At 40.3% G+C, this 17,106-nt stretch overlaps 2 protein-coding genes and 1 long non-coding RNA gene across 3 annotated transcripts in view; 2 read left to right on the top strand and 1 right to left on the bottom strand.

Moving 5' to 3' along the window:
• Window positions 1–5,215, top strand: part of igf2bp2a (insulin-like growth factor 2 mRNA binding protein 2a) — a 69,229-nt gene extending 64,014 nt beyond the window's left edge. The window contains exons 15-16 of the mRNA XM_084420966.1: window positions 11–124; window positions 1,193–5,215. Coding sequence (XP_084277092.1) covers window positions 11–124; window positions 1,193–1,288 — 210 coding nt within the window. The 3' untranslated portion in view covers window positions 1,289–5,215. The remainder of the gene's footprint in view (window positions 1–10; window positions 125–1,192) is intronic.
• Window positions 2,703–12,723, bottom strand: tmem41aa (transmembrane protein 41aa). Its single transcript, XM_084420968.1, has 5 exons — window positions 12,474–12,723; window positions 7,927–8,077; window positions 6,970–7,131; window positions 6,728–6,866; window positions 2,703–6,650 (listed from the first exon to the last, which is right to left on the bottom strand). The coding sequence occupies exons 1-5, from the start codon at window positions 12,644–12,646 to the stop codon at window positions 6,430–6,432; spliced, it is 846 nt and encodes a 281-aa protein (XP_084277094.1). The 5' UTR covers window positions 12,647–12,723; the 3' UTR covers window positions 2,703–6,429.
• Window positions 12,724–14,288: 1,565 nt separating this feature from the next.
• Window positions 14,289–16,933, top strand: LOC311298180. Its single transcript, XR_014628920.1, has 5 exons — window positions 14,289–14,430; window positions 14,819–14,952; window positions 15,135–15,197; window positions 15,364–15,458; window positions 15,819–16,933. It is a non-coding gene; the product is annotated as an uncharacterized lncRNA (long non-coding RNA).
• The last annotated feature ends 173 nt before the right edge of the window (window positions 16,934–17,106 follow it).

The following is a 17,106-nucleotide window of genomic DNA, read 5'->3' as shown; positions in this document are numbered from 1 at the left end:
CCTCTTTCAGGTTAACGAGCTGCAGAACCTAACCAGTGCAGAGGTCATAGTGCCACGGGACCAAACGCCAGACGAGAACGATGAGGTCTTTGTCAAAATCAGTGGGCATTTCTTTGCCAGCCAGGTAAATTATACATGATACTTCACAGAAACCTTGTGTTGTTTTGTTCTTAAGGACTGAAATTTACAGCTCTAGTATGTACTGCTTTAGTAATGGATCTTAAATCTGAAAACACGCTATGCTCTATTCCAAGGGTTTTCAAAGTGTGGGGCGTGAGAGAATTTCAGGGGAGGCGCAGAGTAGGGTTGAGCGATATGACTGTGTCAATCAATAGAGATTTATCTGTATGTAAATATATCCGTGTAGTGCAGGACTGCTTAAAGAAACATGGATGAATGGCTTTATTTATTTCAAGCTGGGTGGCCACGTCTACACTCATTTGTCCAAAATAATGCTCACCTTAACTGTGCACAACATTTCATTTCAAAATTGAATTGAAATCTGCAACATCAAGTGTTGTACACTAACATTCAAAAGTTTGGGGTTAAAATTGTATTCATCAAAGTCAGAGTAAACACATTTTTAATTATTACAAACATTTTTATTTAAAATAAAGGCTTCTTTATATTCATAAAAGAGTCCTGAATTTTTTTTTATCTCAGTTTCCATACAAATATTAATCTGCACAACTGCTTTCATCATTGATAATAATAAGAAATGTTTCTTGAGCAGCAGATCAGCATATTATGATCATTTCTGAAGGATCATGTGACACTGAAGACTGGAGTATTGATGCTGAAAATTCAGCTTTGCCATCACAGGAATAAATTACATTTTAAAATATTAATATTAAAATAGATAACAGTTTATATAAATTGTAATAATATTTCACAATTTTACTTTGATTTTGATTTTAATTTTTGATCAAATAAATGCAGTCTTGGTGATCAGAAGAGACTTCAGAAAAAATCTTACCGACCCCAAACTTTTGAATGTTAGTGTATTTTACTTAATTTTGTTCCTTGACCATGTAAAAGCTAAATGCTGTTGAATTGGGTGTAAATAAAAAAACAAAAACATGAAATCATGATGTCTCATGGTGCCACCTTCAAGCAGTCGCCCCTCTCCTATTGAAACCGAAGTGGAACCAAACATTTAGCACAATAAACATGCTCTCCTCTGGTCCCACAGACTGCACAGAGGAAAATCAGGGAGATCATCCAGCAGGTGAAACAACAGGAACAGAAGCACCAGCAAGGCACCCCCGTGACACACCGCTCCAAGTGACCATCAGGGCAGCCCCAGCGGGCACCTGCCAATGAATGTAGCCCTCCCAACTGGAATCAGACCAGACCGGATGCAGGGGACCGGCCGGGCAGACCAGCAGCCGCGGGATCAAAACCAAAGAACTTCTTTCTAGGGGAGATGAAGGAGCCACAGGCAGAAGGGCTCTGAGTGCACTGCCAGCTTGGGGAGGGAGGGGGGGGGGGGATTAAGGAAGTGCAAGGAAGACAAGTGTTCCTTTTATTGTTCAAACACACCCTGACTTAGAGACGAATAGGTATGGGGCGTCTGCTATCAGGACGGGACACATCACGGTCGCCCCAAGTAACAATTTCTTTAGAAACTTCTTCATTTAGGCTTAACATAGGGTTAACAAAGATAAGATGCTCCATTAACACGTGTACACTGATGCATTTTGACTGAGTTGTGTTGCTGGTTTTTTTGGGTAGGTAAGTGTGGGTGTGCACTAGTTGGCAGTTGGCAACCGATTTTTTTTTTTTTTTTTTTTTTTATGCTCAGATTGCGATTTCAGTGATCCTCAGCAGTATTGTCACCAGTACACTAGAACAAATATACTGTTTTTTGAAGCAGAAGTATAATTCTTCTTGTTTTGCACAAGCCAGCAAGCGGGCGATTAGTGCACATACGCGGTTGCGTACGCATAACATTATGTTTTTCTAATTTCTGCGATGATGGGATGAGAATGTTTGGAAATGTAAAGGACAGAACGTTTACTCATATCTTAGCCTGTTTGCATTTCAGGACACATCATCCAACGCAACGTATCCTTGTTACTTAAGCCTGTGTGTGCCAACGGATGCAAACATTGAAACATTTCTTACTGTGCATATCTTTCATTTTTTAGCTTTTCGTTTATTCTTATTTCTATCCAGCTCTTACACTCCATTTTTATTTTAACGCCAGTGTTTTTGCAGCCTCTGCATTTTGTTATTTCATCACTGCCACACTCTTGTGGCGGCAGTCATTACGAGACGAAGTAGGTATGTAGTAGATGTGGACTGGGAGTCACCACCCCTTGTTTGCTTTAGGGGGTATGAAAAAAATCTGAAGCTAGCACCAGCGCCTGAAAGACAGCGCACCTTTACTGGCTTGGCATTGGGCAGAAGCGAAATCGAATGTGCACCAAGAACTCTGCCTTAATCTATGCTGAAAGCAAACGAAAAGATGGGTGACTCAAAATGTGAAGGAGGGTCAGGTTGATTGTGGGACGAGGAGGCACCTGTGGTACACACACACGACCGCGTTTGGCTTTAAATCTCTTTGTCAGGGAGCTTTCTAAACGGCATGACAGCTGTGAATGTACAATAAGCAGCCTTTTAGAGAGAGCACCTCCCTGTCATGTTCAGTGAGCTGGTTGGTCAGTTTTTGGTTTGATTTTATCTTTTTTTTTGGGGGGGGGGGAACTGATCGACAGAATGGATATCACTTTGTGCTTTATTTTCTTCTTCTTTTTGACCATGGAAGCTCGTGGCCTTAACACGTCACCAGTCTATGACATCACAGACAGCTCCCTCGCTCAATGAGAGCCAAGCCTCATCTTCCAGACGCAAGGTTTATGCCAATACGCACAGCTTCCATTTGTGTGTATGCGTGTGTGTATATAGATATATATATAAAGAGAGAGAAATATTTATGAATCTATTTTTTTCCTATTTTGTGACGAGAGCTATTAATCAGAAACAAACAGAAAAGGTCTCTTTTTTTTTGGTGGAACACTGCCATGTTATTCTGAAGGGAAGTGTTTATTTTCTTGGAAGTAGACTATGAATATTGGTAGTATACTAACAGTGAGAACAGTAATGAATCAACGCAACACTTTGATCAGAATGTGATTGGCGCGCATGTCAGTATTGTGATCTACCTCAGGCGTCAGGGTACCTCAGTCCAATCTTAATTTCCCTTTTTTTTCTCCCAACATTTTGTATGCCTTGTAAACTGAAAGTTTTGAACGTTTTCTTTTTTTTTATGATAATCATAAAAGTTCAAGACAAAGACTAGTCTGAAGTCTTCAGGTCCATCTGACAAAGAAGAATGGATCTTAAAGCTTTCAAAACTGTATCTGAATTTACTGCGTTCTTTTACCGATCACAACCTCGTGATTTATAGAATGTGTAACTGAGGTGTACTTAGCTGTCCGAAAGGGGTTCTAAATGTGGATACTGTGTACTGATGTCTAGATCAATGACAAATGGTTGAAAAAGACTATGAATATCAAGTAGAATGGCTTAATTCAAAGCATTCTCCAGGAGTAGTTACGTTGTCTGAAGCGTAAGCCAGCTTTCATTTTATGAAAATGAGTCCAAATTCAGGAATTACAATAAGACCAATTTTTTTAATTGAGGTTTTTCTATCAGGACCTTTCACAAAACAAACCTGGTTTGATATGAAGAAAAATAGAAAAAAAAAAAAAAAAAAAAAACAGCTCTGTTAACTTGATATAATAATCACAGAGTCACTGTGTTTGTTTATTGTAATCACACAGAAATCACAAATGCAGGTATTTTTGTCGCCTCAGATCTGCTCTGACTGCAGTGGATCTGTTGCTGGTCTACTGTACATGCGTGTTATCTCTCAAAGACCGAGGCCTATGTCAAATCAAGATGGAGGACAGTTACATGGTCAGGTCCAAGTATGTGTACTTGCAAAGCTGGTTTGCATTCATACAGTAATTCACATGATTTGTCTGTGGACTGAACTGCAAGAAGTCCCGCTCCATAGTTTTAGTAACCGTTTTCGGAAGGGGTGTGTTACCGTAGACTTGTGTAAATTGTTTTATACCCACTGAAGCAACTTGTCCACACTTATCCACAAAGAGTAGCACAGATGCCAGGTGCCGATGCTGTTTCTGTTTGTAAAGGCTTGAGGCTTCTGGTAGATCAAGTTTTCACTTGAGAAGCTGAACATGGTTCTTACGGTTCTTGTCTCTGTGAAGGCTCGTAGCCAAATGAGGGCGTTATTTCCCCTGAATTATTGACTTTCTGCTTAATCTCAGGTGTTTGCTCATTGATGGAGTTCAGGTTGTGTAGCAGTATGGTAACTCGGTTCACTTTTAAGTGTTATTGTAACTGTAACGCGCCACGCTGTCGGTAGACACCTATCTAACGTTCTACAGTGGTTCTTAACTTTTCTTAAAGAGTTTGTATTTCGAAGCTTTGTCAGGTGTGCATCAGTCGTGCATCAGTATTTAACTTTACAGAAGCATTAGTCGATACATGCATTAACTAACATCACACTGTTTTATTGTCTCTGTAATCTGGTAATCACGCTGTCTCGCTATCCATTACGATATCCTGTAACATAACGCTAGGGATAATTGAGGTCTTTGCATTATCTTTAGGCCATAAGTCATAGCTAATATAAGTCGAACGAATCAGGTCAGATTAGGGGTAGCTGTTGTTTGTAGTCTTGGCATGAAATTTCATTGTTGTTTGCTTTTGGGCCACCCTTTTAGGGTGAACGGAGACTTAAAGTAGGTGCTGTTCTATGTTTTTTGATATTCGAATGATATTAGAATAGACCACAAACACAGCTATAGTTGCTCACAGTATGAAGACACTGTTCTAGTTGCGTTTAACTTGGGATGAGAGCAGGAAATCAGAGTGATGCATGAGAAATCAACGCAAATCATAGGCTGTGAAAACTTCTTTGCGCCTTTTCCACGGCAGATCCATTCCTACGCAGCTCTCTAGCTTCTCACGTTAGTTCATTTCGAGCGATGTGAAACAGAGACTGGGCTTGCTGCACTGCCTGCCGTCTCCCCTTAGCTGGATTGTGGGTAGTGGGGGGGGGGAGGGGGACTGAGAGCTGATCTTTTTTTTTTTTTCTTTGCTAACAACCATGTTGTTTTGAAATGTAGGCGAACTGTACTGCTGATCAACATGGATTTGAGCAATAAAATTCTTTATACAATTCTTGTGTCCGAAGCTCATCTTGTTGACATCTTTGTTGGCCAGGGGTGCACAGTCCTTCTCTTGGAGGGCCACTGTCCTGCAGAGTTTAGCTTCAGTCTTAATTAGACACAACTGAACTTGCGAGACTCTTTCCCAAAATCATGTAGCCCTAGCACTATAAAAGGGGTGACTGTTTTGGACACAGCCCTAGAAAATTCCAGGCAAGGGTGTTGGGGCAGACCGGAGCTTAATTTTGCAGGACAATGGCCCTGCTGGAGCAGGATTGGACACCCCTGTTATTGGGTATGAATGACTGGGTCAAACAAATGCACTAATCGTAATGTGATGAAATTTTCCCTTTAATTTTAAAGCAGCATTCATTATATTCCTCAATTGTGCATATGAATGCTTGCTTGGAATGAACACCATGCAGTTGTGATTAAATGTTCTGACAGAAGCTAATGGAATGAGTTTATTGTCAGATGATTGATCACATCATAAACAGCTTTACTCACATGAATGGGGTGTTTGGTGAATGAAAATACTGCATTCTGCTCACAGCGTTGCTAATGGCACTGGCACATACTACCATGTTGGATGGGCTTTCAGTGACCAGGTGTTTTAAGTGTATACTTCACATATTGAATTTTTGCCTTTCCAAATAGAAAAAACCCATAGTGAATATTTACAGCTTGATGTTCCATTTTAATACTTAAAAGTACTCCAACATGTTAAAATATTAAATACTTTCCCACTCAGTGAGGTAGTTCACTTTTTAAGGCTAATGTGAAATTTTCACAACAGTAACCCACAACCAAAATCCACAATATCCATATTACAGTCTGCATTAAATACATCAAATACATATACTTTGCTGCAAGATTCCATGTCTTTTAAACCACACGTTAAGGACAGCTGACTTGGAATAAATGCACAGTATGTATTTTAAACTCTGTGATTTAAACATGAAAGCAGGATTCAGAATTCAAGACCAATTACAAATAAACCCAACAGAACATCCCAAAATGGCACCAAAAAGGTATTTTCTCTCACAAACATTACAACCTGTGCCAAAAAAGACACAGCAGCTTTCCAAGTAAAGAATATGTAAAAACTGCACTTCCATTTAAAAAAATGTTAGGCCACAAAACAACAACAACACACTTTGAATCCAAATAGTAGCCACACACAAAGTGACTTAGTAGGATCAGTTCACTGTCCCCACACTGTCCCTTATCTGTTCTTCTTGTCTTGCCTGAGTCCATTTGTTTCAAGGCCGTCCAGGTGGAGGTGCCGAGTGCTGTATTTACGAATCAGAGCTCCAGGCAGAAGGGCGACACAAGCAATAAGGAGCAGTTTCAACAACACACTCCAGGAGAACAAGTCATCCAGAGAGGAGATATGAGACAGCATTGATCCCGTCTGGACGCAGATGAAGTTGTATGGCATCAGGCCTGAAAGACAAACAAACATGTTTCAAATAAATGCTACAAATATTAAGGGAAATGTTCCTTAATTTAACAGTGTTTACCAATGAAGACAGCCATGAAGAAAAGAGTGACAGGAATATTAAGTATTGGGGAGGTCATGTTTAAGAACCAGTTTGGACTCATGGGAAAGAATCTCAGGAACAGTAGAAAAAAGAACAAGCTACTTCGGTTTTCCTCGACCTGGAAAAAAGTAAAAATTAGGAAAGTTATAAATGAAATCCAGTGATGATTAAGAATACGTTGTGCTTTCAGACTTCTTAGAAGACAAGATGACTAGATGTACCTTCTTCTGCAGCATGGCCACCTTGTCAGGGAACAGTCTCACAATGTGCTCCTTGCCAAACGCCTGGGACAGGAGGAAACAGAGAGTGGCACCTACTGTGGTGAGGACACAGGCGAGAAGAAGACCATACCACGTCCCAAACAAGGCCCCAGCCAAGATGTTCTGGGGGGGGGGGGGGGATAAAGTCATTTAATGTAGAAGTCAAGATCAAAGGATATGAAGGTGCATGTTGTACATATCCCTCCAGCTGTGTCCATAATATGGGAACACCGTTAGCGTGGGGGGTCGAATTAACCCCATGCAATTCGCTAAAAATAGCCAGTACGAAAACACTAACTGCAGCTTGTCAGAGACAATAAACAAAAACAAAAAAGTTTTAGTTATGACTACTTGCAGTGACTATTTGCAGGAGGTGAAAATTATTACAACTAAGCATAAATAGCATCTAACATTATTTGTGCTTTGTGTAAATGGAATTTATTGCTATTTACACTTGGTGTAAATAAATAGCCTCTGCCTTTTTGTTATGTCTGGTTCTCAGCCTTTCTCAGGGTAAAATTTCCTGTTAGTGCTGCAACAGTCTAGTATTTAAGATCCAAAAAACTTACAATTGTGACTGAAAACTCAAGTAGATGAAGAAACAGAATTATTGGATGATTCAGAAGATGAGTCTTCGATTTAACTTCTTATAATTCTCAGTCTTAAGTTCTCTTTTTGACAAATCACATGAAAACCAGTGAGGGTCATTTTTAGCGTCGTCACCAAAATGTGTACAGCCTTTCAAAAACATATCTGCGTAGAAACTTTGAATGAACATTCTTAACTCTATATAAGAAACATTTCCAGAAGAAATTAACAGTTTAACCACAATGCGGGTTAAATTCATCCGCAACATAATAGGAAGGATAAATGTGTACATTCAAGTATGATGTTTTTGTGTAAAAGTTGTGCTCTTACTAAAAAAGAGGAACCGGGTATGGCAAAAGCCTGCTTGTAGAGGTAGGCACTGCAAAAGAGTAACAGCACATATCCTGTGTACTCAGTTTTATAAAACTGCAACAGCTCTGCCATCTCTTTCAGCTCATCCAGGTCTGATGGGAACTTCAACCTGTACCAAAATAAAGTCACATGACACTGGTAAACTTGCAAGGACAGTATCTGGACATTATCTATCTGGTTCAAATACGTTATGGTAATACCTCAAGTATCGCCCTTGTGCAATGTTTACAGCCCATTGGTTACCAGCCTTAAAGGGTGGGTTAACCCAAAAAGGAAATTTCTGTAATTAATTACTCCCTCATGTCGTTCCAAACTCTTAAGACCTTCGTTCATCTTTTGAACACAAATTAAGATATTTTTGATGAAATCCGAGAGGTTTCTGAACCAGCCATAGGCAGCAACGTCATTGCAACTTTCAAGGCCCAGAAAGGTAGTAAAGACATTGTTAAAATAGTCCATGTGACTACAGTGGTTCAACCTTAATGTTATGAAGCGACAATAATACTTTTTGTGTGCAAAAAAACAAACAAAAATAACTTTATTCAACAATTTCTTCTCTTCTGTGTCCGTCTCCTACGCCGTTGACGTAATAAAGACAGTGCAGCGCTTCCGGGTTCTAAGTCAGAACGCCGGCTCATTATTGGCCGATGCTGTTCACATGAGCACCACGATGGTGAGCCGGCACTCTGACATAGAACATGGAAGCACTGTACTGTGTTTATTACAACTATTTTAACAACGTCTTTACTACCTTTCTGGGCCTTGAAAGTTGCAATGACATTGCTGCCTATGGCTGGTTCAGAAACCTCTCGGATTTCATCAAAAATATCTTAATTTGTGTTTCGAAGATGAATGAAGGGGTGAGTAATTAATGAGGGTAAATAATGAGGGTGAGTAATTAATGACAGAAATAAAATTTTTGGGTGAACTAACCCTTTAAACCACCTCATCAGAGATGAGGAAAATAAATCATATGTGGTTCCCTTCTGATATTGTTCACTGTTAGTTGATAACGCTATGGGGAAACTCAGTTTGATTGAATCACGTTTGTGCACCTGCACGAACAAATGGCATTTCAGCCTGGCAAAACGGGCGGGGCCATTGGCCTACATAAGTTGGCACGGTATGCTTTTTTCCTCATAATCTTTTTCCTTCAGTGCGAAGATCATCTCCTCGCTGACTCTGAAGAAGACTGCGAAGAAAAGAAATGGATTAACCAGCGCCGATGAGCTCTGCAGCTCCCCTGCTGCCATCCAGTGAATCTTGAGAGCAAATTTCATGCCTGGAAGAGCAACTTTCAGCGGCATTTAGTTCAAAATGTCGAGTCACGAGTGCCATATACACTTTGGTGTGCCACAACCTGGCAAAGAGCTTCTCATCTTCCCTGCCAATCTGACTCTACAGCAAGATTTCATCATCCAGCTAGGTTCATCATCAATTACCCCTTCAAGGTTGACCAGAAATCTTGGAGTAATCTTTGAGGACCTTCAAAGACAGCTCATTAATGCATGTTTGCACTGCATAACATCAGGAAGATCAGGCCTTTCCTAACTGAGCATGCAACACAACTTCTCATCCACGCCCTGGTCATTTCCAGGCTTGATTACTACAATGCTCTTCTGGCTGGACTTACATCATGTGCAATCAAACCTCTACAATTCAGTATGCTGCAGCACGTCTTGTCTTCAACAAACCCAAAGGGCCCACGTCACACCTCTCTTCGTCTCTTTGCACTGAGAACTTGCTGCTCGCATCAAATTCAAGGTATTGACACTTGCTTACAGATTTACCACAGGCTCAGAATCCTACTTCCACTCAGTCTTATGCTGCGTTCACACCAACGCGAATAGAGTGTCTGGCGCGAGTGATTTTTATGTTAAGTCAATGTAAAGACGCGTTTACGTGCGTCTGGAGGTCCTGCGGCGCGAATGAGCCATTTAGCGTGGCGCGGTGGATGCGAATTCGCCTCATTCGCGCGAGTTGAAAAATCTGAACTTTGGCGTCTGTTCGCGCCGCGTTAACCAATCAGGAGCCTGCTAGCTGCTGTCACGTGGTGAAGTAAAATCAAAGCAAATCTTTTATCACATAAAAACTTGATTTCAATATATGAGACATATTCATTTTGTATTGAATGCTATTAGTATTATATATATATATATATAAAAAAAAAAATCTAGATTATATGAAACATTATTATTCTAATGTAAAGACAACCAACATTCTTTAGTGTATAAGAACATAGTTTGTGTCTGGACAGTGTTGTGTGAAAAAAATAAAAAAATAAATAAAATTCACAGGACAGGTTAATTACTTTTGGAGGCTGGCTCCATTTATCATCAAAACAAAAATAAATTACAGATTAGGTGGGTGAGGGCGAGGGTGATCCTCACTCCGATGCGGGACAACAGGTCATCAAACTGGCGCGGGACAGGCGGAAGTACTGCTGAAAGCGGCCGTCATCCAGGCGCAGCTCCTGGAGCAAGTGGTGAAACTCGCCAAATTGGGTACGTGGATCTGGTGGACCCAAGTACGGCGACGATGACCCCTACGCCGCTGTTCTGCTCTCCAGAGCAAATACGAGCGGTGATCTCACGATAAATGCTCGATCAACATCAGCCATCTTGCAAACAGACAACCGCCTAGCACTTGCCCCTCCCACAAGAAGCGGGTTTCGCTTTCGCTAGACGCGATAGACGCAAATTTGACGTGCTATTCGCATTTGGTGTGAACGCAGCATTACGAGTCTACATCTCTATGTAGGTCGGTAAATGAGCGGCGGCTGGAGGTACCATCACAGAGAGGCACAAAAATCACTCTCTAGAACATTTTCGAGGATGCCGTCGCCGTGCATCTCTGCGCGTCCTGCACAGCTCTGATTTGGAAAGCCAAGGCTGTTCATCCCTCAAAGCCGTGCAGGACCACGTCCACCCTAGCGACCAGAGCCTACTCTGCGGCTGGCCAAGCTGAATCTGTTCTACATACAATGGCGGTCCTCCAGGCCTTTCAGGCCAAACTCCGCTTTACTTCGGCCCAGAAATCATCGCAAGCCATCCGCCACTTCCTGCTGAAGCGGTCCAGTTTGGCTGTGCTAGGTTGCCAAAAACCTTTGTCAACCCGGCAGCCTACCAAACCAGCCCGACACCTGCTCAGCCTCAACCAGAGCCTAAGGTCAGACAGTGCCCCTGTAGCTGCAAGTGCTACCCCCTTCCTAAATACCAGGGTCCCTGCCCGAATATAGCGCTGGATACTGAGCCAAAGATGAAGCAGCTCTGATGCGTTTGCCATAAAAAGAGGATGGCAAGGTCCCGCCGAGGCCAGACCAACCTCCCAAGAGAATTTGTTCCCGCCTCCCAACCTTGTTCAGTACCAGCCGCTGGCGACAATGTGTTTGTTGTCAGTAACGGGTCTGTCTGACCCACAACAAATGCGTGCACGCATCCAGGCAGTTCACCGCTGTTATAGCGAGCCAAAAAATAAAACACAAACACCTTCACAAAAAGAGCACTTTTCCTCTTCACGCTTGCAAAAACGCGAGCGCTGGCTCCCTGCCCCAGTGCGAGTGTCAGGATGGGTCCTGAAGATGATCAGATAAGGTTACTTGCTCCAGTTCGTTGCAGATTGTTCAGATGGCTTTGTTTGTCCTTAGGCAATCCTGCCCCAGGTAAGACCTGGGCTCGCAGGATGGTTTTCTTCGTTCTGCGCTAGTAGCACGGCGCTATTGGATTGCGTTCCCATCGCGTTAGCAACTAACGCAATGTGAGTGACCCATATCAAAAGTTACTAGTGTAACCTTGGTTCCTTGAGATAACAGGAATAAGCATTGCGTAGCTGGCCGGGCTGCTGCGCCTGCACAAAAAGTTGTTGCTTGCCGCTCTTCAGTCAAAAGATTCGGAGAAAAATGGTATTCTTAGCCGGCTTATATAGGCGAATGGCCCTGCCCATTTTAGCAGGCTGAAATGCCATTTGTTCGTGCAGGTGTTCAAACGTGTAACATCAGGGCTGCGTTCAGCCCCTACAGAAAGTTGCAAAACGTTTTTTAAACAGAAACGGTGGTGCGTTGAACACCCAGGAAGATTCTCTATGCTTGCATAAAAAAAAAACAAAAAAAAACAGTAAGATTAAAAAAAAAAAACATAAAGAGAGGAAAAAGCAAATAAAAGCTATCCGAGAAATATGTCAAGATAATAGATAAATTAGTATACTAATATGAGTAGGTAGAGTATTGCAGATAATAGTAGTGGATGGTCACGAGTAAACTTCTCCATTATGAACATGGCAGCAACAGAACAGATCTAATTTCACTCCAGAAGGACAAATGACAGCTGGAGACAAGGACAAGATAGAGATCATCCATTTTAATAATTCTTACGTTTTCTACACTATGCAAGCTACATCCTCAGAATGTTTTGCACAAGACTGGTAAATCATGATTCCAGCTGCGAGAGCTATCGTTATATAGCGAAAGACAGACCGTAGATCATCACACAGACATTAGAGAGGCACACCTGGAGGTTGCAGTCTCCATTTCATTTTGGTTGTCTTCACCATTAGATTTTGCCGTGTCTCCTTCATGGTCCTGTTTTGGCAGCTGGGGTCCAGGGGGGAGATAAGAGGAGAGTAAATAAAGGTAAAATGTAGCCGTTACTATTACAGCGATCAGTCCAGCAAGCGAGCGCATGACGAAGTCACTAGAGAGCGCAGATACTGCATGTCCATTCACTGCGGATAACTTCCGGGAGCGAATGTACGAATCCTACGTAGGCGAAGGCCATACTTATGAATATGAATTAGTCTATGTGACCGCTGATTGGTAACCTTCTTGGCGTGCATGCCCAGCTGGCATTCGACTGACCTTAAACGTTTAAATGTGGTTGAAATAATGTCAGTTTATGGAAAAACATTAATTCAACGTCAAAACAATGTTGAACACCAAATGGTTGAAATGGTGTTGTTAACTCACTGTGGATTCAACATAGAAATATAAATAAAATTTGAGTTGTACGTCAAATCAACATTATTTTTACAACCATGACTTTTAAACATTTTGTTGAAATATATCAGTAGAAAAATAACGTTGTTCCAACATCCAAACAATGCTGATCAATTAACTGTTGAAAAAGTGTTGATGCATGAATAATGATACAACGTTGAAAGATCAACTCTGAATTAAACGTTTGTTAAGTAACATTAATTCAATGTCAAAACAACGTTGAACACTAAATGGTTGAAGTGGTGTTGTTAACTCACTACGGATTCAACATAGAAATAAAAATAATTTTTTTAGTTGTACGTCAAATCAACATTATTTTTTTACAACCATGACTTTTAAACATTTTGTTGAAATATATCAATAGAAAAATAACGTTGTTCCAACATCCAAACAATGCTGATCAATTAACTGTTGAAAAAGTGTTGATACATGAATAATGATACAACGTTGAAAGATCAACTCTGAATTAAACGTTTGTTAAGTAACATTAATTCAACGTCAAAACAACGTTGAACACTAAATGGTTGTAGTGGTGTTGTTAACTCACGGATTCAACATAGAAATAAAAATATTTGTTTTAGTTGTACGTCAAATCAACATTGTTTTTTTACAACCATGACTTTTAAACATTTTGTTGAAATATATCAATAGAAAAATAACGTTGTTCCAACATCCAAACAATGCTGATCAATAAACTGTTGAAAAAGTGTTGATACATGAATAATGATACAACGTTGAAAGATCAACTCTGAATTAAACGTTTGTTGAGTCGTGATAAAAGCGCTTTCTAACGTTACATCTTTTCTTTTTTTTTTTTTTTTTTTTTGCATAACACATTTGTTACAATTTGCCGAAAAAAGAAATTGATCTTGTAATACATCATTTAGATACAATTCATGTTTTCATAAGGAATAAAAAATAAAAATAAATACACATCAGCCAAAAGAGAATTGAGACGCTTTCTACATCTCCTGGCGTACTTTGAGAGCAACTCCAGTCTGATTGATCATTTTGGAATATCGTTCAACACAAGAGCTTGATTGGAGGACGGCGGTTGTCCATCACACAACTGTGATTCTATTGGCTCTGACGGTTCCAGACAACACCCGATTGCGCATGCGCGAAGTGGGTCTGTGTTGTCATCGTCAGGCAGATTCTGACCTGGACGGGTTCGGAATGAATTTGGTGGTAACATCTCAAACGGTAAGCAAAGTTTTTGAAGTCACATTTTATAACTAGAAAATTCCTAAATAAATGTTGTGTGTGCCTGACTCTGTCACATATATTAATATGGGCGTCGTGACGTCATACTTGGCGTGGCGGCCATGTTGATGGCCTCGCGAATGTAAACATACAGCAAGTCGAACGAGGAGAAACAGAGTAGGGAGAAGAAAAGAAAGAAAAAAGATGCTAGAATCCCGAAAAGGATGTGGAATTTACCGGGATACGTTAAATGGGGAAACCAGGGACCAGTATGTGGACAAATTTTCCTGTAAAATATCCCGTATTTTAATACCTTACTCTCATAACATTAATGTTAGCCCTTCCATCGGACCTGTCAGTCTCTGCACTGTTGTCCTGTTTCTACCCCCTTGCCCTTTCAGCGAAACAGATGTTTTCAAAGCATCGTTTTGCTTACTTGAAGTCAACCTTAGCGTGATATTGGCCTTTTTAAGATAACAGCGTGGTTGTTGTGAGAGCACGATTTCATGCCAATCTGTAAGCAAAGTCACGTTAGACCTAGCTTCACAACTCGCATAGTTAATGCTGCAGTTTTGTAGTACGAATTTTTGCTGTCAGCAGAGGGATAGCAACAGAAAGATGAATGTTGAAATTTTCATTTTTCGGGATATTTTATAGGAAAATACTATACGGGAAGACAGCGGGACAAGAGCTCTGCTGGAACAAGTTATGAAGTGAAGCCGGCAAACACTGAAGAAGAGCTTGAAGCTTTAGAGAATCACTTGGAGGACAAGAATGAGGGAGTAGAACTGGTAAGTTTTAAATAATTAATCTTGTAAAGTGCTGGCAAAGTTTCATTATGACAATTGGCTTGTTCACTTTGGTGACCACTACAAACTCCTCGTCCTCATCATGTGCCTGCTTTGTGGAGGTCTGACTCTGACCACATTTTCTGGTTATAATTTTAATTTCTTGTTTCTTGTTCTTTTCCGAGTAAACAACTGAAGATGTTGGGAGGCGTTGATGCTGCAGACCATGTGAAGAAGTCAATGGCTGCGTAAGTAACTTTATGTTCCTTTTTTGCATTAGTTTACAGTGATGTTCCCTGTCATATACTGTCATGCACTCCCCCCACACACCCACTTACTCACTCTCTGCTACATTTTCATAATGAACTTGATTGCAATATAATATTCTAATATAAATCTGTTTAACCATGGCAGAACTGTGACAAATAAAATGATGGCCATAATGAGCCTCAGAGGAAGAAGTGGGAAGGTTGCCTTCATGAAGACCCGTCTCTACAAGATAATCTGTGGTGAGTTTGCTTTAACATAGTAGTTTTGTAACAGTGTTTTAAATATAGTAAGCAGAATAATAATTCATAAGAAATGAAGAAATCATTTTAGTTGGAGGACTCTACAGAGCATGGTCAAATATTATATACAGTACTCCATTCTGGGCTCTAGACTAACTTCTCTACCGGCAGCACTGGTTACTACCAACTGCCTTTTGTTGCTTGCCCAAGCACATGATTATCAATGACCTTGCACATTGATCAATACTAATTTATATACTTGAAACATTGGCAATTCCACAAAAGTTGATATTTGCAAAATATTTTAATTTGAGAGGTTAACGTTTGCTAATACTGATCTGTTTCCCCCCCCCTCATCAGACGCTGTCTTGAGCTCATTTGATACAACTACAACAAAAGTAGACGAATACATGGCCAAATACTTGAAATATGCACCAGAGAGGATAGGTGGCGGTGGCAGAAAGAAGTAACAAGAAGGGAAGATTTAACCAGCCGTGTTCAATGTTGCCCAATGTTTGGGCCGTTTTTCTAAAGGTTAAAGTTCGACACGTGTAAAATGATGTTGTGTGAAATGTTGGCACACTTGCAGCCATGCAATAAAGCATGTTTCTTACGTCAGTGAAATGTCTTTATTAATCTTCTTCCTGGTCTTGCTTTGACCAATTGGCTTCTTCCTAGCTGACTGTTCAACGTTGATTAGATTGACGTTGTAATGACATTGCTATTTCAACGTTGATTAGATTTGCAAAATCTAAACTAAAATCAATATTGATTCAACGTTGGCAAATTCACCTATGTTGAGAAACGTGACGTTGGAATGACATTGCTATTTCAACGTTGATTAGATTGACGTTGGAATGACGTTGCTATTTCAACGTTGATTAGATTGACGTTGGAATGACGTTTCTATTTCAACGTTGATTAGATTGACGTTGGAATGACGTTGCTATTTCAACGTTGATTAGATTGACGTTGGAATGACGTTGCTATTTCAACGTTGATTAGATTGACGTTGGAATGACGTTGCTATTTCAACGTTGATTAGATTGACGTTGGAATGACGTTGCTATTTCAACGTTGATTAGATTGACGTTGGAATGACGTTGCTATTTCAACGTTGATTAGATTGACGTTGGAATGACGTTGCTATTTCAACGTTGATTAGATTGACGTTGGAATGACGTTGCTATTTCAACGTTGATTAGATTGACGTTGGAATGACGTTGCTATTTCAACGTTGATTAGATTGACGTTGGAATGACGTTGCTATTTCAACGTTGATTAGATTTGCAAAATCTAAACAAAATCCAACGGTTATCCAACACTGACACCTGACGTTGATTCAACGCTGACTCTACGTTAAAATGCCAGCTGGGTGGCTACGCGATCTATTTAATATTCATTAGTCCCTCGCTTTAGTGGAATTCGCTGATTCGCCAGTTTACCAAGCAGACAATATCAACATTGCCTTTTTGAAAATAAAAAAAGAAACAAATCCATGAAAAGTTGAATATTTTATGTTCTAAAAGCTTTTATACAAAATATATATATATATATTCCGTATTATTTAAAGTATAAAAAGAATATTTAAAATGTGTGTGTCCAAAACTTATGTGACGTTTGATTAATATTCAGTCAGTCCTTGACC

Source organism: Rutilus rutilus (assembly GCF_951802725.1).
Source record: "Rutilus rutilus genome assembly, chromosome: 10".
NCBI classification, from domain to species: domain Eukaryota; kingdom Metazoa; phylum Chordata; class Actinopteri; order Cypriniformes; family Leuciscidae; genus Rutilus; species Rutilus rutilus.
This window is presented reverse-complemented; position numbering and strand designations above follow the sequence as displayed.